Source organism: Gavia stellata, chromosome 10 (assembly GCF_030936135.1).
Source record: "Gavia stellata isolate bGavSte3 chromosome 10, bGavSte3.hap2, whole genome shotgun sequence".
Taxonomy (NCBI): Eukaryota; Metazoa; Chordata; class Aves; order Gaviiformes; family Gaviidae; genus Gavia; species Gavia stellata.
The window spans coordinates 19,799,836-19,826,660 of record NC_082603.1 but is presented as its reverse complement, the minus strand read 5'-3'; the positions used below and the strand labels follow the sequence as shown (position 1 = coordinate 19,826,660).

Genomic DNA, 26,825 nt, shown 5'->3' with positions numbered 1-26,825 from the left:
CTGGACAGAAATGCAAAACTGAGGAAGCAGACCTCATTTCTTACCATTGTTCTTACCATTGTTCTTACCATTGTTCTTACCCTTAGGAAACCAGGAGAAGATGCAGCAGAATTTTAATACCTGCTGGAAAACTGAGTATCTTACAAACTTCTACTACATAGATTTTTCTGAAGCTTCTTTCTTTTGTCTTTTTGAAAAGGAAATAAGAAAATACTGGAGCTCACAAAAGAACAATTCATCTTTTTTGAAGATATAAAGCACACCGTCATATTAAAATTAAAGCAGGACCAATGTAACTCTTATAGATCTTTGATGTAGGTAGTCTTTAGCACAACATGTGATGACAACACAAATGAACTACAAAGTGAATTTAAACTACCAGCTTGTCCAAAACTACTTATGATTTTCAGCCCTTACTTTTCTGTCCGTATTATAATCAACTTCCCAGAGATAAAGCACCTTATCCTCTGCCAACTCTGAGCTTTCATGACTGCTCACACCAACTTTTTCAAAACTTTGTTAAAAAGACTTCGCAGCTAGCAGTGTGTCAAAAAATCTCGGTCATCCCTATTACAATGGTAGTAATTGGGAAAAGCACTTGACCTGGCGTAGGACAAAAAAAAAAAAAAAATCTGTGTAAACATATTATTAATGTTCTGGGAAAGATAAGCTTAACAATATCAGATAAAGTAACAAGAACAAAGAAACTGCCCGTTAGGAGAGATATGATTAGCCTCTGAAGAAAGCAATGGTGGGAAAGTTCCAAGTGCAAGCCTTATTAATTGCTTCCTAATGAAGCTGAAGTCTAGACAGTAGGTGCAGGCATTGGTCCAGTAACAGTTTACTTAGCACACAAAGTAAAATGGAACAGAAAATGGAACAGGCCACCTCAAGGTACCGAGTTTCATCAAAGAGCCCATCAGTCTGGGAAAGACTGGGGTGGACTGCTGTTTGACATACCACCACAAAAGTGACAGGAGGGCTTTTAGTAGCACTACATAAGTAATATTATTGTGTAGTGAGTCACAAAAATTTTTCATTGACAGAACCATTGTTTTATTCTAAGAGCAAAGCACATTAGGAGACATGGCTTTCAGTACAATGTTATTGCACAGTGGAAATGTTAGCAACACTGCTACTGTACACAGCCTTCCACTGCACTTAAGTGGATCCGGAAAAAAGTCCCAGACTGTAAAATGAATATTAAGACTAAATGAAATTTCCATCTCCCCTTTGAGGTTTCAAGCAACAAACAGAAAATTAAGGTAATCATTAGACATGTGCCAAAGTGTCTGGAAAAAACTGGGGGACTCAGAAAATGGGGGTATCCTGTACTTCATATATATAACTTCGCAGTTGACCATCCCTTCCAGAAGTGGTGAAACTCCTAATAGCCACTTCTGTTAAATGTGTTATCCAAACAGACATAAACGAGCAGAGGAAGGAAGTTCTCAACTACTTCCATGGTACAACACACACTGCTGGAAAAAATACAGTTGTAGTCAGCATATTCTGACCATCTTTTCCTCTCATTTTTCTCAGTTACAGAACATAAATACTTGCAAGAATAACATAGGAAACAAACTAAATTATTTCAGAACTACTTAAAAACATTCTTATTCCCTTTTTTAAATGCAAGTGTGCTTTTTTTTTTTATAAGTGGTGGATCAAGATCAAACACCTTCTAAAATATTGTTTCCAAGCCGAGTAATGTGCTGTAGACCAAACTACGTAATTAATCCTTTGAACATTATTTTAGAGAGCTCAGATTTGCTGATTACTGCACTAATTCAGGGAAAATTGACAATCCAGAACTTCTACTGGTATTTAGAGATGGCTGATCACACTCACAGAGCTTAAACTTTCCACCAACAGGCTGAATTTCTCCCAGACCAGTTGCTAAAAAATAAAGCTTACCCTGCTTTCTTGGCTTTTAAAATGGGTATTACTTCTGAGGAAGCATAAACAAAAACATGAGGAAAAGAGCAGCACAGTGAGAACAGTTTTCTAAAAATAAAACTGGAGGAAATTTTTTAAAACTGCAGTCAACACAAGACAGCTGGGAATCCCGAAAGCCAAACATTTCCAGTGTTATTCAGCCCTTCTCCCTTGGTACTAGGAGCAGTGTAAGAATTTTTCCAGTTTGGTAATCTTCCTTCTCAAATGTAAGCCATTAATTCTCCCTGATTAGAGCAGGCTGTCTAAGCTTTTGGTCTCTAAGACCAAATGTGCTGGAGACCACTGAATCTTGTTCAGCTACGTAATTTCTGTATCAAAGGAATACAGTCTTAAACTTTGTAAGCTACCTTTTAGTAATTTTTTTCTGGAATCTGTGAAAAAGTAATAATCAGTAATGTGTATATTAAACATCAATCCAATTCTAACAAAACCATCCAATTTAACACTTAGGATATAATTTGGAATATGATCTCACTTACTGAAGAAACTGGGCAGCAGGGATTAGATCTCAGTTACATCATTCATGTATCAGCTTGGAGGATCACATCTGATCAGTTCAAGAACTGTTGTATTTCTCTTTTCCTATTTTCCCTAGACCTGAGGCACACTCTTGCACCAAATGTTTTTTTTAAGTGCCTGGGTAATTCACAAACACAGGAGCAACTGCCACTGCAATGGTCAGATAAATCTCATTCATTAAGTCTGCTAACATTATACATACAAACAAGTTAGCAAAGCAATAAATCAGAACTAAAGAAAAAGTCCACACCTGTTTGTGGAAATGTATTTTAACTTCTCACCAGTTTGCTGCATCAGATAATGATTTCTCAGCCTTCCCATTAAATTCATGTCTGAGCTATCTGGGACAAGGCTCTTGGCACAGTTGAAAGATATGAGATGTGGAAAAGATTGGCTATGGCTTGGCAACTGGATTATTTGAGATGTTCTCAAGGATGATTAATTTTGGCATGGAGGGATTGTTACAATCTTCCAGGTACAAATAAAACTATATCTTTAAACTATTTACTGCTCTCTGTCCTATGTGTTTTTTGAGTAGTCTTCTATAGAATTTCACAACTCTGTTGATGGGAAATCATGTAAACTCTGTTTATTCATGTACAACTTGCATGTTTTGTCCTTGTACAAATGGTTTTGTTGGTCTTGCACAGTTTTTTTACCTCATCAATTTCTGCTCTCTGGTTTACGTACAAAGCTCAAAAAGGCCCTTCATTTTGGTACGATAAATAAACTGCCTCTCAGAATCCAGTCATTCAAGTACTCTTTTTTGCATCTAGTCCTACTTGATTGAGTCCTTCTGGAATACTAATGCTCAGAACTGGGTGTACTACTTAGATAAAGTCTTCTTGTGCTTTGTGCAGTGGCATTAATGAAACACCTTGCCTCACGTGTTCTAGAATTTCACTTAATTTCTAACCACTTCATTGTGCTTTTATTTCGGAGAGATCTGGCAGTGTCTTTCCCTCTTCCCAGGTGCAAAGCTCTAAGTTTACAGCAGGATTTATTGTTTCAGTCCTTGCATGCATCAGTCAGAAGTAACAGAAGCGGGATGAATTAATACAAAGTGCAGTTTTTAAGATCATCTAAAGATGATCAACTTTGTTTCATATACAAATTTCATTCCATCATACTTATGCCTACTTATCAAAGAAAATACAATGTAAGAATAGTTCCAAGGCTGGTGAGTGAGAAAATTGGTACTTGCCTTTCAACAAGTAGTCAATCTTTAGATATTCAATCATCTTCCTTTGGGTTAATTTCTGACCCACCTGCACTTTTTGTAGTAGTCTCTACCTTTTCCATTTTAAACAAAAATTTCCCATAACCTGTTTTTATCCAAAGCTTCATTGAAAACTCTATACATGTGAATTATTGCCTAAGCTTGGTCTAAAATATTAGTCTACTAAAGAAGAGAGGCTAAGTTAATCTGGCACAGTCATTTTTTCATAGATAAGTTTTATCCATTATTATTATCATGTATCCTATTTTATCCATTATTTAATCTGGCATGCAAATTTTACCCATTTTTCCGTATCTTTAGCTACCATTTCTTTCTAAATTTGTTTAAAAAAAAATAAAATCTATATTACTCAGGTGAGACTATAGAAATCTGCATGCATTTGGCATGCATTTTATTTAAATATAGGTGAAATATATGCTACTTTCTAGCTACATAGTTTTCTCTCCAAATTTCCTTGCACTTATCTTGCCATTACATGCTTCCATCTGACACAGTAATTACCCTCATGACTGTGTGGACAGCATTAAACATTAGATTAACACCTTCATATAAATACCTGAGGCAAAGTACCTGTATTTTGACAGTAAGATTATCTTCTCAGAATGCCAGTGTCCACCTCTCAGAGATTTTCCACAGAGATTTATACTGTTTATTGTTGTGATGAGTAAGTTTTCATATAGTCTTACCTTAGGACCTTCAGGGCCATTTAATCCAGGTACACCAATATCTCCTGGAAAACCCTAAAGAAATCATACAGACAAATTATTTACAGAGTAGAAATGTTTCCAACGTACTTGTTTTGATTCTGTTCATTCATTTAACACACCTGAATCACAGAAAAAAGAAATAAATTTGTTCTACCATCCCCAAAACATCAAAATCCTTTGTTTCCTTGAGAGGACTTGTGTAAGTGACAGATTTTAGGCAGCTTTCATTAAACTCAATTTAGCAGATGTCAGTATGGTTGTCATTTCTCTTAGCATAAGACTTTTTATCCACTAAGCAACATTTGAAATTAAACCACTGGATTGGTCTTGATGCATAAGAAAACCCCACAAAGCAGCCAGCACCAGGTCCTGTACTCATGAATTCAACTATTTATAAAAAAAAAAAAGCTTAGAGAGCAGTTGAAGCCCTTTAATCCTTGGCTGCACTTTAAGGACAAGATCACAGTAAGATTAAGAAAAGGGTAGAAAGCCTTTTGCCTCCAAATCGGCAGGTGCTAATCCAGGTCTGGCTGGCAGTAACTGAAGGTCACCAGCGTGTGGCATTATTCAGAATAAGCCTTTGTGAAATAGTGTGTGGTGTAGGTCCAGCTGTTGGTAAAGAAAAAATGAATATGCAAAGGAAATGAATCGACTAAAATTATCAAGCCAAACCATCTGGTCAGTGGGACACCATGAGGATGCCTCTGCGTCAGAGGAATCCAGTGCTACAACTAGATTGCTTTGTAAGGAATGAGTGTATTTTAAGGAAACAAGAACAATGCAGCTAACCCTTATGCAATACAGTAGCGAGTTAAATTTAATAAACATCCAGTGAAGAAAGGTAATCTTTATATTTGTAGGAAAAAGTAAAGCATTGGTAATTGACTCTTTAGTTAGCACAAGGCTCACTCTGTCACCTGCCAAGATAGTATTTGATTTTGTTATTTTTATAAACTTAAATTTCATGAAATCTTGCCTATCTGAAAATAAGATGACTGCCACTGGAAAGTTCTTCCTCTGAGTAAAATATTTATTAATATATCTGTGCACATCCATTGCCTAACACTAGTAAAAATGGATTTCCTTCTTCCTTAACAGAAAATCATTGCAGATTAAAAATTATAGATATCACTTTTTGCATATATGTGTTTCCAGTAATGGAAATGAAAGCATCATACACTTTCAGAACAATTTAAAGAAAATCTAATAAAGAACTTCCAGCATGAAATTCTCTCTGTCACTTTTCCATACTAATGCAGGCTAATACATGTCATCATTAAAGCTTCAAGAGTCACTTTTTAGATTCTCTAAGCAGGAAAGAGGTATTAAAAGAAAAAATTGCCTCACTAGGTGGATAATACTTAACCATACTCTATTATTCCAGAACAGCTGAGCTTCTAATACAGGTAACAACAATTTCTAATAATTATTCATAATTAGCTGACATTAATCACAAAAAAAACCTTACCAGAAAGGTAAAGAGAAATCATACTAAAGCAAGAATTTTAAAAGAAAATATTATTTCACCCTCAACTACCACTTTATAATAAAATTTAAAAAGTATTTAGGGCATCACTGTTCTTACTTGTACGGGTTTCTTCTGTTTGCTTTCTATAACCTGTTCTTAACAGGATGTAGAGAGACTTATAAGTAGAGATTTAGATGGGATGAAAATATTTTTAGGTGTGTTTATATATTAAATAAAAAATAAATGTATAAAACAAAATATGAAAAAGAATTATGATTTCTCTAAAAAAAAATCAAATCAGTTTTAGCACTTGAATGTTCATGAGTACTAAAGCAAACCACTAAAGAGTAAAAAAGAACTGATCTGAGTTTTCAGAATAAGTGGAACAACCCTAACACACAGCATTTCACAAAACATGACGGTAGTAATTTCTTTTTGCCATAAAGCAGTAACTAGTAGAGCTGTGCAACAACTCCAACATGCCTCTAGGTGGCACATAGCATATTATTCACATGTGACCAAGGCAGGCAGACTGATACCTGAAGTACTCACTTATATCAGCCTAGATTTCTATACAGTTCATAAGAGTTTTTTTTAAAAATCCTGACCACACTTATCTACTAAAATATACTGAAGAGTTAGGTCAATTCTTTGGAAGTTGCTAACTCACACTTTCTTAATTTTAAATTTGCTTATTTACAGACATTAAACAGTTAAAAAAGGGTGTGTTGTTTTGTACATCTGTAAATCTTCAACTTCCTAATGTGTGAACAACTGCTAAATGCTGACCAGAGACAATTTCCCTCATGGCAATAAACATTCCAGAAAACAATCTGTCAAGAAAAATGTATATTCTTATTTTATATTCTTATATTTTTATGAGGAAATACATCTACTTTATTTATTTATTTGCATAAATACTTCTAGAAGGAATTCAGTAAGAACTATGAGATGTAAGTGTTGACAAGCACTATCACAGAACGATCATGACATTTGGAAACCTTTCCAGGCAAAGTCTTACAATGCGAGCGGGCTACTGGCCTGAGAGCATCAACACTAGCAATGCACTTAAAAGTTTAAAATCGTCATTATTTTTGTCTTTGCATTAATTGTGGATTTAGCCTTTTCTTCCACCAAGGAAATGCAGATGCTGTAGCAGTATTGGAACACTATTTCCAAGATGTTCTCACTTTAATAATCCATGAGATAACTGTAATAATCCATGACACAGATAGCCACTTAAGACAATTCCAGAAAATGAATGAACCAGAAGGAGTTCTTAAAACACCTCAGCATTGGTGTTTGCCATTCAGATTCTGAGTAGGAAGTAGTATACGTTTCTACCTATCTCTGAATTTGCCAAGAGTTGTTCAGCAGCCAGCTCCCTAAGAAGCTACTCCACATTAAAAATTCGTTATTCTTCCGTTAAGTGAAAGGCCAGGAGATGAATGCATAGTTTCTAGCTGCAACGTAATTTTCAGCAGAGACTATTTGGAACAAAACATCACTCAACATTATGACTTCTACTAAGGAAATGCAAAGTGTAGAGTCTTATCTTCCAATCAGCCAGAATACTGGCAGCTGGTACATTACAAATTATTTTAAAATCTTGCTGCAGATGTGGCCTTTTGCAGGCAAAGCACTTCAGAGTTCACGCTGTTTAATCAAACTAGTGGTGGTGTCAGAAAAAACAAGTACAAGCTATCTCAACACAAATGTGCTTTAACCTTGCTGTGAAAGTGTTTCTTTTGTACTGAATACATTTAAATATAAAATTAATGTATTTATTGCTGTCATTTATCTATATAATCTTTAATTAACATAAAAATGCAGAGATGATCAGACTGTTACTATGTCTAAGCATGTCTTTTTGTACTGAAGTTGGTGCCTCAGAGATGAGGGATCTGCAAAAGCTGGTGCTTTTGTTTTCTTTGTTTTCCTGTGTGGCTGCTAACATGAAAGCAGAATATCAGAAATATTTGGAAATTACACTCCATTTCCAGTAGGAATTCTCTTACATCTGCAGAATCCCACTCACTCCAAGCTGTTTCCACACATTTGCCAGCATTGCTATTAGTCACCGATCCTTATGCCCTCTAGCTCCTCAGCAGCCCTCAATGGGATTGGGACGTAAGTGCTGGTGGAAGGGCACCACAGAGCAAAAACCTCTCCAGGGGCTGTGATAGTCCCTTCAGTTGCCAAATTTCCCTGCTCCAATATTATTTCATTCAATTACATGCTGTGTTTCATTTGAAAGAGAATTTAGAATGAATTTTCAGAATCAATACTGAGTGGATACAGCTACTGAACTTTAACAAGGTACGTTATTAGACCTTTATTACTAATTATCATCAAATTACAAAAGGAAGATTTCTGCATAAAACTACAATCTCTCTAAACTGAGAAAATGAGCTGTGATTTTGTATTGTCAAATAAGAAATGTTTATTATTCTTCTGAAAGGACACACTGTGCAGAGATACAATTCAATTTGAAAAGATCTATCTTTTTCTCTACACAATTTTAGAAATATCAGTATTCACACAGTTACAGGACTTTGCTTTTTGCCATTTGTATAGCTGTGTGACCGTGTCAATAATGTGCCAAGCACAAAGAGGAAAAGAGTAAGAAAAAAAGATTTGAAATGAGCTTTCTTCTGTGTGTGCTAATCTAGCCAAAGTTTCATGCCAGCATTTTTAAAGGGTGGAGAGAAAACTTTAATTTTTTCCTACAAACCTTCAATTGTGATTTTGGAAAGGGTGGAGGAAGGAATCTAACATTACAAATTACAACTGTACAATTGCAATTTGTCAGAGAACATAAAAAAGGGCAATCATGGATTACAGCATAAAATATAGGAAAGGTTTGCAATTTACTGTTGCTAAGATGTCAGTAAAACGATGCTGATGTTGCTTTGTGCTTTTGTCTACTTGCACATGGCAGAGCTGTTCAGCCATGCTCACCAAAACACTAGTGATTGATTTTCTTGTGAGAGACAATGTCACCAGTTTTCCAAATGTGTTGCATCATCCTTTAAAGCCATCTAGTGCATCTACATATTATATGCAACACATATTAGAATAATTGTATTTACAACAAGTAGTAATCTTGTGTAGTCTACTTTATAGCATAAGCAAGGCCCTACATCAAACCTTCAAAACACTTCCTTCACAGACCTGCTTGGCTGCTTGATGGCCAAGAAGGAGGCTGGTGATTCACCTGACTGACCAGCACAGCAGCACCGGTCACCAATCAACATGTTAAGAACCAAGTCTTGAAGCATTCCGTAAATCTATAATGAAAAATTAAGAGCTTTGGTAAGAACTTCAGTACAGAGCCACTCTGAGGACCAGAGAGGATTTCCAGAGGGAGCTTGGCACAGTTTGGTTAGAGCTACACTTGCTACTGAACTCTGTTTAACCATCTCCCTATCTGCCCTGAAGACTTCCAGTAGTCAACCCACAAGGTGCACCACAGAAGAAGTGGTCTGTTGGGCAATCACAGCTCAAGGAGACCTTAGCCACCTGGTCAATTACTTTCACAAGTCTCAAAAATCAAGCCAGTCATTCAACATAAACAGCTACTTTTGTGGAACTTTCCAATACATAAAACAATGCTAAGCAGAGAGATGTGTATTTTAAAATTTTGTTCTGACTTACGGAGAAAACAAGCATCAATTGTGGGCATTTCATAAGGGACAGAAATACCAGATTATGTATTTATTTTAAAATATTCAGGCTCATTTTTGTGTTACAAGTCCTCCAATAACAGTTAAATGACTGAAGTCCGAGGAACAGGTCTTCTTTCAGGCATGATTCTAACGATATAAGTAACAGTGGGGTTAGACAAAGCCTGAGTACAGAGGAAAGTCATCAGGAACAACTCTGTGTATTTTGAAAATCAAGTATTCCTAACTTTAAACCTTAGAAAAGACACTACTAACTAATAGTCAGTAAAATAATCCTCATGCAAGAGGAACTCTGCTCTCTTGCAGGAGGATTGTTTCACTGTATGTTGCTTCTATGCTGCTAGCAACTGTGTGCCCATACAGATCAGACCGCATCTAGACTAAGGCCAGACCAAAAAAAGTAAGGCAAAAATTTCAAATTTATTTGCAAGACTACTGTTTCTTCTAAGATCAATACCAAAACCACCCAAGAGCCAAAGCAGTGCAGGTGTTTAAAATAAAATAAAAAATATTTAAATATTAGCTTGCCTTACTCCAGGCAGATTCAGAATGTTAGGAGTCAAATAATGCCCTGGTAAAGCAACACAAATTAAGTTTTGTTTATCTGCATGTCCCTTCTTTTCTAGTGAAATGTCACCACAGCTCTGCCTGAGAAAGGAAAATCTCGAATATGACAAATTCTATGCAAAGTACCTATGAAGATCTGTGGAAACAGAGTAGGACCTAACAGGCACAGACTGAACTATCGTAATCACTCTGAAGAAAATAAAAAACACAGGAGGGTCACATTAACAAGCATTGTTCAAAATTATTAAAAAGTCAAGGTAAATTGAACATTTCTGCAAAATTAATACATATTTCTTGAAAAAAGATCAGAAAGACATACTTATGTAAAAAAAAATTAGGAAAGGATCAGTTAAAGATTCTGTGCAAAGGCAAGCAGAAAGTATAAGCAATTCTACAACAACAGTTCTTCAGATGTATGCCAGAACATGCAATTAATTCAGCTATAAAATTGTCTTTATTTCTATATTTCCCTCAAGTCATTTGCACGCAAGTTATTTGATGTAATATTGAAACATGAGGCTATGTTATCACTGCACTCATGCACCTCAAAACATCATGTGATAAGATAAAACATGCATTAAAAACAAACTTTTTTAAAAATGAACAACTCAAAGCAGCCAGTGATTCACTTACAAAACACATGCCTTTTTGACTGTTTACTACTATATGAATGTATCCTTTTCCTTTGTAGTGCTATTGCCTTGAGCATGAAACATACCAGCTGAATCCCATATGAGTACCTTCCGAAAAGAATAAGCTAAGGACTTCAGATCAAAATACTGCACAGATGAAAAAAGTTCTATTGAAGATAATGACTAACGCTCCCTCTGCTCCAGATGAAACCATTTATAATACTCAGAGCACATCTGAAGGAAACTATCACCCTCATTCTTGGGGCATAATTAAATGTGATTCGTAGAGCAAAATTTAACTATAAAATATTCTGAATACATGTGGAAGCCTGTTAAAACCTTGTCTAATTTCATTCACATTAAGTATTACATTCGTCATCGTACACAGTAAACACAGGCATTGTGGGTTAAAACAGTCAGACCAGAACTTTCCAGTTGTCATACCAATAAAAGAAAGCTCTCTAGAAAGTTGAAATTTTGGCTGTTCATTTTTAGATACACGACAAAACAGGAAAATGTGTAAACTGATGAAGAATATGCACCATAAAGCGCTCACTAAAGATATCTAGTGCTTTGTGAGCAGCATGCATTCAGGCACACGACAGACCCTGGCTCTGCGGCAGCATACCCAGAAGAGAATTTGGCTTTACACTGCAGGACTTCTGCATTGAAAAAAAAATGCACTTGGCAGCCAATCCTTGTCCAGCTGCCCAGAATGTGAGCAAGAGACCTCTGTCCCTCCCTCTACTCGCTCGGGCCCATCATCGCAGCAGTTCTCAAATGCAGCCTAGCTATAACTGGGTGGCTTATTTCAACTCTCATCTGGTGCACCTAGGCTGCACAGCTGCAGAGGGAAGATTTAGGAAGCAATTCACTGCTGACCTGCATATAAAAAGCCAAAAACCTGTGAGGATGAATGAAGCCTGCCAGGCCTGCTCCCACTGTTGTGTGCAGAGGTAACTATAGACTGTAGCTGTAGTGCCTCATCTGCAGCAGTTTCCACAGGAAGAAAACTAGGGATATGACTGCTTATTCTTTATCCTGGAAATTAAATACATACTCAAATGTGTAACTGGAGAGACCAAAGGATCCCCAGTTTCTTATTTCACGTGTACCCAAAACAAGCTTGAACATAAGAACAGGGCACATTTATAAATCCCACTTTCTTAGTGATGGAAAAGAGGGCAGAGACATAGTTTGAAGTAGGATCTGACAGGTTCTGCTGCTGGGCAGACATAGCCTTGTTCCTCCTGCTCACAGCAATGCCCAACAAATCACAACATAGCCCTTTTTTAAAATAAAATCTTTCCTAAAAGGCATATGATAGGGGTTGTCATGTCCATACCAAATTCAAAGTACTCCCCTTGGAAGACACTAATTCATCACATTCTGCTTCTTCCAGAAACATCAAGGGGAACATGTAGTATAGGATGTAATGTCTGTTTTCTGCATGTCGTCGCGGGAAGTCTGACCATTCAGATAATGAAATAGTAACAAGGAAAAAAGTCCTGTCTGACCTGCTAGCTGTCTGTTTTTGGAAGAAGAGACATGATTAGGTATACCTCAGTAGGCTTTTCTTGTAGGAAAATCTGCACTATTTGCTCATACTTCAGATATCCAGTTGTGTCTAAATAGCTTCTGGCAACAACTAGCTTATTGTTTATAAGACAAAGTAACAGGGAGAGTAAGATACAATCTTCAGTTTTAAGCTGGTTTTTTTTAATTCCTTTTATTACAGAACTTCTAGAATTTCCAATTTGTTCAAGATCCTGGTATACTGCTGTCCTACCTCCCCATTCTATTTCTGCTATTTTGCCATATGGTGACCATGTTTTTATGACGTAAAAGAAGGCAAAACTTCTTTTACCTTATTTGGATCTGTCTTGCATGACTATAGTTAAGAGAAACATTGCTTTTTAGTTTTAAACCTGACATTTTGCAGACAATTATTCAAAGAAAAATACCTGGACACTCAAGCTTTAATTATTTGACATAAAGCACTTTATTTGCCTTTTAATGGCTGAAGTAATTCTGCACCCCTGAGCAAAAGTAAATGCTGAGCTTTTCAGACAGGAAGCTTTCCCATCCATATCGGCCCTGCGGTACTAGCCCTGAATGATGAATTTCTCCACAGGCCCAAAGGAATAGCATGCCTGGATTGGAATAAGGAACTATGAAGGACTACCAGGATAGGCGCCAGGGTCTTCAGGACACAGGCTTCAAGACCAACAATTTGATATTAACCTGCCACAGGTCTCCCTTGCTGGAAGCTATACAAAGAGAAGAGATGATGCAAGGATCTCTTTTGCTAACAATGAAGAGGCTCACAAAATCTAAAATCCTGAGCCACAGAGGGAGGCAGCTGTGGGCAGCATGCACTGGCTTTGTGCCTTTTTCATTCTAACTGAAGGATATGAAAATAGTCTCTCTCCCCACTAACTAAAACATATTGGCTTATTCTGAAAAGACCATCTTGTGTTGCTACAACACATTGCCCAGTGAGTTTTCTCTCAATGAGGGCTCATCTCCAGTACGAAAGTGTGTTCTTTAGGATTTAGAGGAGCTATAACAACAAAGTAATAAAACCCAGTAATTTGTCCTTTGAGGATCAGAGGCCTTGGACTCCCTCTTAAAAAAGGTAGGAATATAGAGCCTTGGTTTGAGGAGATATGCTCCTAGAGTTATTGTATCTTGTAAGGCCAGAACAACCATCATTGCCAATATGTATCTTCCAGATATGTTTAAAAAAAAAAAAAAAATACATTGGAGGAGGCTGATTAAAAAGAAAAACCTGCATTTTTTTGCTTTCAACTCTCCAGCAAATATATGTGTGTATGTCTTTCCTGTACAGTCCACATGTCCATAAATGCCAAAAAGCACTGAAATGGAACAATTCAGAGATTGACTTAGTTTCTGTGTAGACTTCATAATACTATACAGTTTTCAGGCAACTGCACTGCTAGATTCAAGTGCTTGACAATGCTTCCTATGTAACTAGTGTTTATCCTTTGCATTCCTTGCAAATTAAGTTATTTTGTAATAGATAAATATGCAACGAGGCTTGGAAAATCCCATTTATAAACATGCTGTAGAATTCATGAATGGAAGTGTGCCTGACAAATCACATGAGCCTCATTCAAGGTGTAATCCATAACACCTGGATTCAAAAGGGAGCAAACCCTAATCACATAGGCAAATAAGGAACTACTTTGTATTCAAAGATCTTGTATATTAATATTTTTCATTAAAAAATTATGAGCTAAAATCTTTTGCACTTTATGGAGGAGAATGAATTCATCGGATATAAGGGAATAAAAAGTATTTTCTAATTCAACTAAGACAACGATCTTTTGTGAAGGAAACCCATTATCTCTGATTTATGTAATTTAGAACTAAATGATATTCAATTTACCTTTATCAAGCAATTTCTTACCTCAGGTCCTGGAGGACCCAATGGTCCATGGGTTCCAGGATCTCCAATTTTCCCCTTAAAAAAATCCAAACAGATTTTTGAGGATAATTTATTTTTTTAACAAAAGATTGTTATGAAGATTTTAAAAACATTTACCAAAAAGAAAGCCAACAAAAGTGTTGAGATTACTTTTTCGCTAAATAGGAAATTTTATAACTGCCTGTCTTTGGATTCAATTAAGTCTAATTCTTCTTCATATCTCTTTGAAGTCACAACAAAAAATGCAAATTAGCTTTAGACAAATAAAACTGGGAGTTTGGGGATGGTCCAAACAGTCATATAAAAAACCTTGAAATATATAGCTGTTTTCACAATAAAAACTACATGTTATTTAAAAGTCCAGGAAGTAACTGTTAGGGATATTGGTTTACATACTTACCTATATAGTTTAAGTATCTAATCATGGCCAAAGAAATGGCATTTTTGTGATTAATAATAGTAAAATTAGGTCCTATCCCCATGTTATAGTGACTCCATCATATACAAATACTGACACGTCTAAACACTGACCAAAATATTTCTCTAAATTATACCTGTTCTTCCACATTTTTAAAAGTTTGCTGCTGCCATAACTAGGTGTTCCTTGAGCAAAATTAAAGCCTGACCTGGAAAACATTTTTAAATTTTTAACATAAATTATTTTATTGTAAATATATTCTACAAAGTTAAACATTATATTACTTGCAGGACTGAGGTCTCAGATCTTAATTTAACATAAGTCAAGAAGTTGGTCACATTCCATTTGTGCTTAAAATCCACAACTGTTCAGGAATGGACTAATTCATATGCCTATGACATTCATGAGGTCTAAGTAGGTTTATCAGATAGTGACTTGATTGCATATAAGAAAATTGAGACTGGAGTGATTAATTCTTTAACAGCGTTAAGTATTGGCAGCCTTTAATTATACACCGAAAAGAGGCAGATAACAGTGCTAAAAACAGGTAAGGAAAAAGCAAGGTAACCTTGCGCAATGCCTTTTCTGCCTCAACATTTATAAACCCAGCAGAAGTGGCAGCACTGCGCTTTAAGTTGCTAAAAATCAGTAAATACTGGAATTCATGACTACTCCCATCACTGTGAGAAATTACTGGCCGTTATTAATGAGATTTCCCACACTCTCTCCAAATCCAGCTAGCCCAAATGGTCATCTTGGCAGCTCCCATAGCTATCATTGGATTTGTTTCAAACATTACCGACATGTCTATTCCCTCACAAAGTGACTGTCACAGAATACCTAACATTCTAAGCACTCCCGTACTAAATTCTGACAGATACACTGATCTCTCTAATCAAATCTCACATGTTAGCATCTGACTCACTCACTAACCAGTCACTAGAAATAAAAGCAGCTTAGACCTTATTCTTTGTGCATTTTGAATTAGGTAGCTTCTAGAGGATTACATGCAGTGTGAATATAAGATACAAAGAAGTATCAAATAAAACAACATATAGTGATATATTGAGAGCAAAAACCAATGTCTAAACTTACTGGGGGTCCTGGCTTTCCTCTGATCCCTGGTGGTCCTGGTAAACCAAGAGCACCCTGAAAAAAGAAAGCTATTAAATACAAATGAAAATGTATTGTTGTGTTATGGTGGAAGCAATAGATGGCTACACTTCACCACCTGAAACAGGCTTCAAAATAATTCTGGGAATGAGAAGTGTCTTCTAACATTTGACTTTCATCAAAAGAGTTCTCACAGGATGTGCTATTTCAGTGACTTCTGATCTACTAGCCAAACAGGAAAGAAGATACTTATTTATCTTAGTTTCATGATATAAAGGAGCATGCCAGACCATGTGCTGCTGCTAACCACAGTTGGTCCAGGTGAGCTGCAGATGAACCTCAAGGTTCAAGGGAAAAATATCTTTTACAACAGTTTCTTAGCAGGTTTCAGATCATACCATAATTCTTTTCTTGTTTGATGCATCTCTGAACACATGGCAGTCAGAATTCTGCCCACGCCCTTTACTTGGCTTTGTTCGCTACTTTCCATAACTAAGTTTCAATTAGCACAGCATTTCTTAAAAATATGTTAATTTACTGGTATCTAGTAACTTTTACTACCGCATTCTACTTTTCTGCAACTGATTTGTTGCATTTTATGAGACTCAGAAGCCTGACAAAGTTGCTGAAATCGCACAATTTTGTAAACTAATGCAACTATAAAGTACCTTGTCTCCTGGGTACCCCTGGTCTCCTGGCTCTCCTGCAAGGCCATGTTCACCCTAAACAACATATTATTTTATACAGACATATGTATGTGGCTTAAAATAGGGTAGTTATCAGAATTAGAGAATGAGAAAGAAGAATTTAATATTTAGTATTTAAAATTAACACAGATCTTTGAATGACAATGCAAGATGTTGCAATGAAGCACCCCCTCCAGGAAACCCTATAGACACAGCACTGGATATTGTTATGCCCAGTAGTAAGTGCTCTGTCCAGAAGTAAGTTTGTCTGAAGTACCAGATTGTGAGACTGAAGTAATTTTAAAAAATAAAATTCAGAAGAGAAAAGAAATCAAAAGGAAAAAGGGAAGGCTTTGTCAAGTACATTATTTTGTTCAAGATTTAATGAAGAGAGTCAGAAAGAACTATATATCTCTAAGTTAATGGAAATATTTAAATCACCTTATCACCTTTCATTCCAGGCTGTCCCACACTCCCTGGGAGACCCTATTAAAATGAAAAAAAAAAAAAAAACCCAAAAAACAAAACAACCAAAAAACAAAAATCCAATGTTTGTCTGTAATTTGGAAAGCAGCATAAGCACCGGGCTGTGGAATCATTTAGCACCATACCATGGGCCCTGGAATTCCTGATGGTCCACTTGGTCCTGCTGGCCCAATGCCTCCCTATGAGACAGCAAGAAAGGTGACTGCATTAAACATTTGATGAAATGGAGTAACCTAAAGACTGGTAACAGAACATGGCATTTTCTGCATCACAGAGAAAAACCAAAATATTTTTCAGGCTAATTTACTGGGGGGGAAAAGTATTCATATTATAAGTCCTCCACCTTTACAGTTCCCAATCACATCAGCAGAAACACATGAAACCAAACTTCCCTCTTTTCCTGTAGATTATGTATTCAAGAGAAGATAGCAGTACATTAGGCAATGCAAAATAAGGAAGCTTTCTTTTGTGCTGCAGCTGCACGTTCAGTGGCTATTCCCTCTGTCCTTAGGGTTACATGACATCACTACTCTGTAAGCATTGAATTTGGCTTAAAGGAATTATTCTACCATGAGTAGTGCCATAAAAAGTGACTTTTACTAAGATTTCTCATCTCTCAGTGACTTCTACAAATTTAAAAAAAGAGATGGGATTCTTCCAAAATAGCAAGTGTGCAAACTTAACCTAAGTTCTGACGGGCATACTAACTTTTTCTGTTCTCATTTACCTTCAAAGCCCTTACTACATATCTCCTTTCTGGGATTTATATGGACAGTGTTATGACTTGAAAAAGAAAAGTGAACCAGAAATGAAAAAAATTAAGAGTCTTAGAAGATCAACACAGTAACAGCAATAATAGGAAAGAAAGACAGTGAGCTAAACATAAGAAATGATTTAGCAATAGCTAAAACTATATTACAGAGGGAAAAAGTCTATCTACTTTCTGGCTATTCTTCTACCTCTGGAAAAAAAAAAAGGCAGTGTTATACCTCTGTGGCTATCCAAGAATTTAGCAACAAATATGAATACAGATATCTTTTGCCACTTGCTGAGAGTGACATGGAAAAGATGAGATGGACACCTACTGATTTCCAGTTCAGCACACATTCGTTATTCTCTGGACACTCTTTCAGCAATGTTACAAAAACATTCTTCTACAGCCATGATCAGACTCACACCTCACTGAAGAAAAAGGAAGACTGATGACTCTGTGTCTTAATAGTGCTTGGTAAAGCTCCCAGGAAAGTTGCCACTCTATATTGCTTTAGCTGTCCATGACTGCTTAAATGATATATTCTGTCATGTTAGCTGATGCCAAGACAAATTGTCTACATTGCTGTCTCTTACGTGTGCTATATATTCTAGTTCAGCAAGGCATTTCTGTATTAATGGTACTGTACATTGAAATGCATACTTATGGTAACAGTAGCATTGACTGAAAAAATCACAGAGGGATACTGAACTGGGAAATTCAGCTTACAAATGCAATGGGAAGAAGGTCCAAAACAGCTTTACAAAATTCAGGTTGGTGAAACTCCTGCCACAGTCTCCAGAGATATCGGCTGACCTAATTAACAGCAATGAACTGGAACTACACAAAAATAAAACTGAAAAATTATCTCACTGGTAAGAAAAGGGTTGAATTAGTAAGTCAGTTTTTTAAATCATCCTCCATCTACAACAGCCTCGCTATATGTTAGCACATGCTTATCAGTTTGGTTAAAACTTGCTGATAGAACCCCAAAATTACTTCAGCTACATAAAGCGTACCTTTTCCACCATTTCTATGTGACAAGTGAAACTAAAACCAAATTGCTTTTACCTGTCAAAAAGATAAGATACCAGAAAAGGAAAACTAATGCTTCCTAGTATTAGGCTGGGTTTTTTTAAAGGAAAAGAAATGTAAAAAGAAAAGCTAGCTCTGATAACTATAGTTGTAAATTTTCTGAAAGTCTTCATCTTATTAAAACTCATGGCCTTGCAAATCTTGAGAGACTGACTGCTCAGCCAGCCAAAACTCTGAACTTGGCAACAGCTTTGTATATTGAAAAAATCACGGAAGGAGGGAATTCTTGGACTCAGCATGATGATGCTGCTCACTTTGCCATTGTTCTCATGAACAAACACAAAAATGTAATTAGCTCTTGACACTGCATACAGCTGGGCTGGACAAGCTACTTGAATTAACACTGCTGGTTTCTGCCAGAATAATATATTTAATCTCATGTTCAATATTGCATCTTGTAACAGTATAATGTGTTATAATTGACTAAGTATTTTACAGCAAACATTGAGGTCTCTATTTTTTTTTAACTCAGTTTTGGATGACCACTAGCGCCTGCCTGAATAAGGGCCATGTGAAAACAGAGGCCAGGGTGCACAAACCCATTTGGAGAGCAGGTGTGGTCAAGGAACAGGGCTGCACCACATAAGCTGTACTTGGGGATGCTGGGGTCACCTGAAATTCCCCTGGGGTCTTGGTGAAATTCTGCTACAATTTAAAGAGCACAATGGTCCCTTCTAAAGAAACTCTGGAACAAAGCACTGTTCTTTAAATTATTTTACTGACTGGGAAAGTGGGAACCAGAGTGACTAATATGTAATTCAGAGACACAGAGTAATAGTAATAATAGTAAATTTTACTGATGATGCCTATACACAGTGTTAGTATCCACAAAAGACTCATGCCACTAGATAACAAAGTCCTTTTTAGTCATGTTCCGATCTTATTTCAAAACCCAAACTAGATTTGCTGATGCTTTGGAAACTTCCAAAGGGTGTTCAGAAATCTGGAGGAAATGTTGCTGGGCCGTTTTCTTCAACTGCAAAATATTACTATACAAGTAAGGTCTTATCAACTGTGGAGAGTTAAATACACCTGAGCAGCAATGCTAATGTGTCTTGGCTAAATAAGATACTTTTAAAAACACACTAATACAGCCGTAAGATCTAATAAGCTGTCAGAAGGATGTATCATGACCCTACCTTTGTGGAGCTGCATTTCTACATCATAAGCACTTGTCCATACATATTTTTGTTCATATGTTTGTCATCCCAAGCACTAAACTCTATTAAGACCAGAAGCCTCTCTGCAAAATTATTTCTGCCTCCAAAAATGTCACTGTTTTTCAGCATATATACATACACCTCAGCTACAAACACACAAGTGTAAGGATCAAAGGAGCTCTCTGCTCCATAAAAGACCCCTAATTCCTTGCAGTCAAATGGACCTGCAGCAGATGATGTAAAGTTTCCAACAGTTCTGGGAGTCAAACTCTAATTCCAACAAAAGATGTGAATATCAGCACACTCCCAGTAAAAGTCCTGTTCCAAATTGTCACATTGCAAAAGTAAAAACTATATACAAGAGAAGTTAGCTTAGTAATTGTACATAATGAAGAAGGAAATGTCAGTTTCTGTGCTTTACTTTCATGTCTTTACTTTGAATACAAGTTATGTAGAGCACATGGTCACATAATTGATGCTTTTTTATACAGCTGGAACTGGGCAAAAGAGTCCCACATATAAACGAGAGAAGGCAGGCCACTCAAATGGAGTTCACAAGCAAGACAATTATTGGTCATAAGATTGGTCAAAATCTAAATACGCCACCAAATTTTTTTTTTTAATAAATAGCTCTCATTATGGTTATATTTCGGCTATGTACAAGTGGCAAAGGCTTTGGACTGGTGATTGAAAATAATTTCTATATTTCACAAAAAATTATTGACACTCCATCTCTCTGTGTAAGTGACTGTGATTTAGCAACATGGCAAATGGAGCTCTGACCATACAAGCTTTTATACTCATGAATTCTAGGAAGGGCTAAACTGCTTACTAAGTTTTAGTCAAAGTAATCAGTAACATTTTAGAAGTTATATAGCAAGCTTTTTTAAAAACCTCAGATACATTTGTACAATTATCGAAGTCCTTGAGATGAAATTCCAAAGATGGTCACATAAGAAAGAAAAGCAAACTATAATTCAAAGCAAATTCTCAAGAGTGCAACCTCTAGTCTCATGAGTAGTTCAGTTGGCTCAAATATGTCAACTGACAAGAACACAATGAGTCATGTTTGCATGACAAGGGCTGGAAGCCAAAAAGGTTCCTAGACCAAGCTTGTGTGTCTTCAGTATAGCAATGCCATAACAATCCCAATCAGGCAGCAAGGGACGACTTATAGGAATATTTTTTGTTATGACTGTATCATTAAAAAGATAATAATAATGGAACTCAACTGTCATACTTCAAAGTTAGATGACCATCAGTGTAAACTAACAAACTTATCAAGAATGTTTCAGATCTCCAGATATCAAAAACACACCTCACTGGAGACAATCACTGCTTTCTTGATTCAAGTGTAAACATGCTATTTTCTCCCACGTTATGAACTATGAACATGGCTGGGTAGCCAGCCTTGATTGAGCCAACATCAAGAATCAAATCCAGGTCCTCTATCAGTAAACACACAAATTACTTAAAATAAGGGAGTAAGACTACACGCTATGAAAGTACCAGTCTTTCCCACCTCCTGTAGGACTCATTCATGTCACAGAGCTTCCCTGACACAACTGTGTTTATACAACTACAGCTTGCAACTCCATAGTGAGCATAAAAAACTTATTCTAAAAACATAAAAAAAAAAAAATTGAATATGATACTATGTACAACATAAAGTAATTTTGCTTAGGAATTAATTCTGCTTAGAATTTGGTAGGCATATACAGGAATGAATGAGGGCTGTGGATGTTAAAATGTTTGAAAGTACCGCACTGTTTCAAAAAGTAACGCTGGTTTTAGGGCTATAAACTAGCAAACTTGGTTATTTCAAATAAAAAACCCAGACACACAAGATCAGAAATAAGCATACAAATCCAAACCAAGTACAAAAGTACTCCATACCAGCAATATGACAGCAGTTTTGTAGAGTGATTTTAATTAAAGTCATGGCTAACTAAAACAAAATCTGTCTAAATCCCTGGATTCTTATATTTGCTTTTATTATTTCGCAAACATACATGACAAATACTCTAATGAAGCCATATCAAAGTAAGTAATAAAAGTGTACTCACTCTTAGTCCTGGAAATCCAGGAGGACCAACACCACCAACAATTCCCTTCAAAGAAAAAGAATTTTACCATTTAAAAAAATTCCCAGTGGTAAGATAAACAAAAGTGATCTGCAAAACAAGTCAGTTGGGATTTTTATGGAGAGTTCCTGAAGAATGACAGCTTATCACTGTATAGGGGAACATGCTTATTAAAATCCCTGATTGTGGAATTAGATCTCAAGATATTTGCATCATGAAATCATTCCTGCATTACCAAGGAATATGAGATTTGTTACCATGATATTTAAAGTGGGAAGAAGAAAAAAGAATTTTTTTTGGATGGAAACAAAACCACCACAAGATTCCTTTGAAAGATAAATAGAGCACTGGCTCAGTTCATAGAAAGACCTTTGCAAATTAAAGGCTACACTCTCTTTATGAAAAATTATTTCTTGATACAAACTACAGTATTTGTAATTTATGTAGAAGTAACAAATTCAGTGGTGCTCTACTATTGCCTCTGTTGCACTCAAGTTTAACTCAGCAGAAGCTAAAATTCCGAACACCGCAGAAAACAGTTGCCAAGTCTCTTTGCCATGTGTGAAAGGGGTATTGTAGCCCTCCAGGTCAGCATGCTTCACGCAGGCTGTCCCAACACCTGGGACCTGCTACTCAATGGATATCAAACACGGGGTTCACTGCAGCCCATCAGCACCCAAAGTGAAGGGGAATTTTTATGCAAGCAAATCTGAACCCATTCTGAAGCTGTCCACCAGGGCATGGCTGCTGGGCATGGCACAGAGGACACCTTCATGCTCTCCTCCCTCCTCTGGCGCCTACGCACCTTCTCCAACCTGCTCCAAACTAACCACAGGGGAAGTTGAATGCTCTAGCTGCATCCTCCGAGGCAGACTGACATCCTCAGAGAATTGAGAGGGTATTGTGGAAATGAAGGATGGCATTACTCTGTTAAGCAGAAGAAATTAGGCATGGAGACAGATGTCATTAGTGTCAAGTCAGCACATGGGAAGAAATGTCTTCCCTTCAAGTTCCTGCCACCACAGGCCTCCCAGGCAGCCCCTGCTCTCCACTGCCAGTTCTCAAACAGGCTCTGTAAATATCCCATTAGCACTGCAGCCCCCTGCAGCTGCAGCTCTGGCCCTTTGCCTGAACAAGCCCCGCAGGGTGAATTTTGGGGGAGGAGGTAAGAGGGGTTGCTGCCTGTCTGAGAAGGCAGCAAGATCAGCAGCTGTCTTGGCAGATTAGAAGGAACTTGTTTGCAAATGCTTGTGTTAGAACAGGCTTCTTTGTAAAGTGCAAGTCTGTCATTTCAGATCCAGGCTTTCTGAGCTTGTTTCTACTAAAGTGCTGTTGTTCTGCAGACCTTGTGGAAAGACAATATCTGCTTTATCAGGAATGGAGGGAGACTTGGGAGTACCAGGAGGTGAAGGAAGAACTAACCTTTTTATATCATTTGCAAAGCAGCTGGTGACACTCACAACCCCTCAGAGGGCTTTCAAGATGAAAGGTACCATACTGACATCACCTGACATTCCCACAAGGGGACCTTTGCCTCAGGGACCAGAAATGCAAAATAATTTTTTACCTACGTTCCAAAATGCTGACACCAAACGTCAATAACCCACCAGCAAAATTCATGTAAGCTTTTCTAAAATAAGTTTCTAAGATGGGTGTCAGGAAAGGGCAGGCCTTCAAAAAGGAGACCATCTCTGCCCAGTAGCTGGCTCTGGTCCATATAAGAACAACCTTTAGACACAAACTGATAGCAGTTTCCAAAGGAGCATGCAATAAAAGCAGATTCAAATTAGCTGCCTTTTTGGCCAGCACTTGTTGTTCCCTTGTCTGGCCTGAAGCCCTTTCACTGGTTTCTCATATCAAAGGAAACCTGAGTTTGGAGTCTGCAGCCAGAGTTTCCCTACAAATACAGCAAGACAGCAAAGCTCCTTTGAGGGCAGCCAGTGAAGTGACGTGACTGTGCCACAGTTTGAATACCATACCACAAGAGCACTTTAGCCTGCACATGCTGCCAAGCACAAAGCTGTTATCATACTGATTACAATACACTAAATGACATACTAGCATAATTGTATTCAGTAACAGTTCAAAGGATGAAATCGACTATCAAATACATAAGCATACGAAAGCTAGGGTTTTGGCACGCATGCAGGATCCCATTTTAAGGTGATCTTAGAATAATGGTTTAAACAAACAATGCAATGTTATACCCAATGCAAAAATTTTTGAAGACAAAACATTCTTCAGTAATGCAATGAGGACAGCAAGAAATCCGATTCTCAAGGTAGTCAGTACATGCAGCAGCGGAAACTGCATTCTCTCAGCAGCCTTCTGGTTCTTTACTCTCTCTTTTTTATACCACTGCTTATTACAGCACTGTCCTAGCAATTTCCATGGAAAAGTAACAGTCCAAAATTTTTCTGTGGACTTCAAGACATTGCTTTCGAGGCAAAAGTCTCCTTTCCATTTGGGAGGGGGGTTAATATTGAGTGTTACAAATTTTACCATGTTAATCAACATACAATTTGATACTTACAGGATTCCCATCTGGACCAGGGGGGCCTCTATTTCCAAAGTCACCTGGAAAACCCTAAAACAGAAGAGAGAATGCTTGTTCTTTATTATCTAAGACACAAAGGGTGGTCTGGATACTGAGTTCCTATAGGTATTAGAAATTAGGGCATCAGCAAGTGGATTCAGGGAGAGAGAGGGAAGAATGGGAGAAGAAGAAAGTTTCAGCTGCACAGTTCAAATGAATAGAATAGTGGTATTTGTTTGTATCCTAAAATCATAACCAAAAGAGCTATAACTATACACAATGTAAGCATAGGGCAAAATCAGATTACTAAATGCTTTAAGAGCAATATTAAACAAGTATTACTTGAATTGTTTGCTTGGAGTCTTTTTTCCTATTTAGTATTTTTACTTCAAATATTTTTTTTCCTGTTACCTACAGCATTCACTAAAACATCTGTCTTTTGTTCTTTCCACAGTCTTCCCCATATATTAATGGTTGCAGTCTCAGTGTGACATGTTCATTAGAAATCAAATTTTTCATTTTTCTGGCACAACACTGTCCTTACCAAACATGAACACTTGCCTTAGTCTGCATCTAGAGACTGAAACAATAACTCAAACAAGACATGGAAAAGCCTCGTTCATTTTATCAGAGTTTTGACTTCAGAGACTAGATTATCAGGACAGGGAAGAAATCTGACTGGCCAAGTCAAGCGTCAAGGCTTGAAACAGAATTTCCATTTCTTGCTTGAGAAGCAAAATGAAATGGAAATCCACCACTTTACTGGCTCTAACATTTCTTGCTTCACCTCAGAGTTTCACAGATTATTTTATTTCTTTCTGATGTTGCCCACTGCAGAAGCACATGAGTTGCTGGGGAAAAAGTGGTTTGGTGGGGTTTTTTGTTTGTTTTGGGTTTTTTTGTTTGTTTGTTTTGTTTGTTTTTAATTAATTTTTATCAGTGTACTATTGCCAGGCAGATCTCACTATTTCTCTGGAAGAGCCACATGAAGCTAATACAAACTCATGCCATTAGTTTGAAGCAGCACCATGCAATATTTTCATGATTCCTATCACTGTATAAAGTTAGGAGACAGGATGGAGCACAGATCTACAGAGAAGTCAACATCCTTTTTAGTTACATTGTAAAGTCCGTAGAAAAGCCTATCACAAAATTTGCAAAATACCAAGCTGGAAAGGGATTCTGCCTGGAAAAGAATCCAAGCTAAGGCACTCACAGGAAAGCGACTTTTCCTGGAACTGAGAAATCTCGCACAGTATTAGAGTACTGAGATAACCGAGAGATGCATTGACCTCAAGAAATCAGCATCAAAGCACCAGAACATTACCAGTCCATCTCCATGGGGAAAAGGAGAAAACTCTACCCTTACAATAATTTTTACATTAAATACTCTTCTTTGTATTTTCAATGTTTGAATGTCTTCTTACTGCTCCCTGTGTATCAGGAACAGTACTTTCAGGCATTAACCTTTCACATCTGTAAGACTGTTCAAACCTGCTGCAGGTCAAAGGTACAATTAACTTGGCCTTTTTAATGTACCTTATTTGGAGGACAGCCACATAGCTGTCCAGCTCAGGATTTAGTATAACAGTGTCTTTCCTTAATGAAATGGGTGTTATGCATCATCATACAATATTATACAAACAGCAGGCAGGAAGACAATATAAAACTGCAGCAAGGAGGTGGAAAAATCATATCATAAACCGAAGTAGTTTAAGCACTGCTTAAGCCATATTTGGCCTTAGTAATAACTTAAACCAAATTTCTGTAGAAGTTAAGGCAAGTTTTTATGTGTGTGTATATATATGTATACACACTACTAAACCAACATTGAAACAACTTTATAGACTTTTAATTCCCATCATCATGCATGACACTGAATTAATCTGAGATATGCTTAACACTCCCTGTACCATCTCTTGGGTTGATTTTGGTTGGAGTTTTTTTTCTGCATTCTCCTGCAAATTCAGGAAAGCAAGATAGGAACGCCTCTCACAACAATGAAATTATTATTCAGGATCTGATCATGGAACTCACAAATAAGAAAATATAGCCATAATTGTAAGATGTGACAGTACGGATCTTTATATTGTTACTGTTTTATCATTTAAACAGTAGAGGTTCATAGGTTAATGGTCAATAAAGCAGATTGCATTACTTCTCAATCTGTACACCATTGGCGAAATTTTTGCACAACTCTGAAAACGTACTGTAAAATTTCACACATGTAAACCGGGTATTTGACAGTGCCTATGTTGTTAAAAGCT

The 26,825-nt window shown here is 37.0% G+C and overlaps 1 protein-coding gene across 1 annotated transcript in view; it reads right to left on the bottom strand.

Annotated features, from left to right (window-relative positions):
• The window catches only part of COL24A1 (collagen type XXIV alpha 1 chain), a 173,356-nt gene that overhangs the window by 78,658 nt on the left and 67,873 nt on the right, over positions 1 to 26,825 (bottom strand). Inside the window, exons 17-24 of the mRNA XM_059822180.1 lie at positions 24,556 to 24,609; positions 22,005 to 22,049; positions 17,058 to 17,111; positions 16,888 to 16,932; positions 16,429 to 16,482; positions 15,743 to 15,796; positions 14,212 to 14,265; positions 4,405 to 4,458 (exon numbers count right to left, since the gene is read on the bottom strand). Of these exons, the coding sequence (XP_059678163.1) occupies positions 4,405 to 4,458; positions 14,212 to 14,265; positions 15,743 to 15,796; positions 16,429 to 16,482; positions 16,888 to 16,932; positions 17,058 to 17,111; positions 22,005 to 22,049; positions 24,556 to 24,609 (414 nt within the window). The remainder of the gene's footprint in view (positions 1 to 4,404; positions 4,459 to 14,211; positions 14,266 to 15,742; positions 15,797 to 16,428; positions 16,483 to 16,887; positions 16,933 to 17,057; positions 17,112 to 22,004; positions 22,050 to 24,555; positions 24,610 to 26,825) is intronic.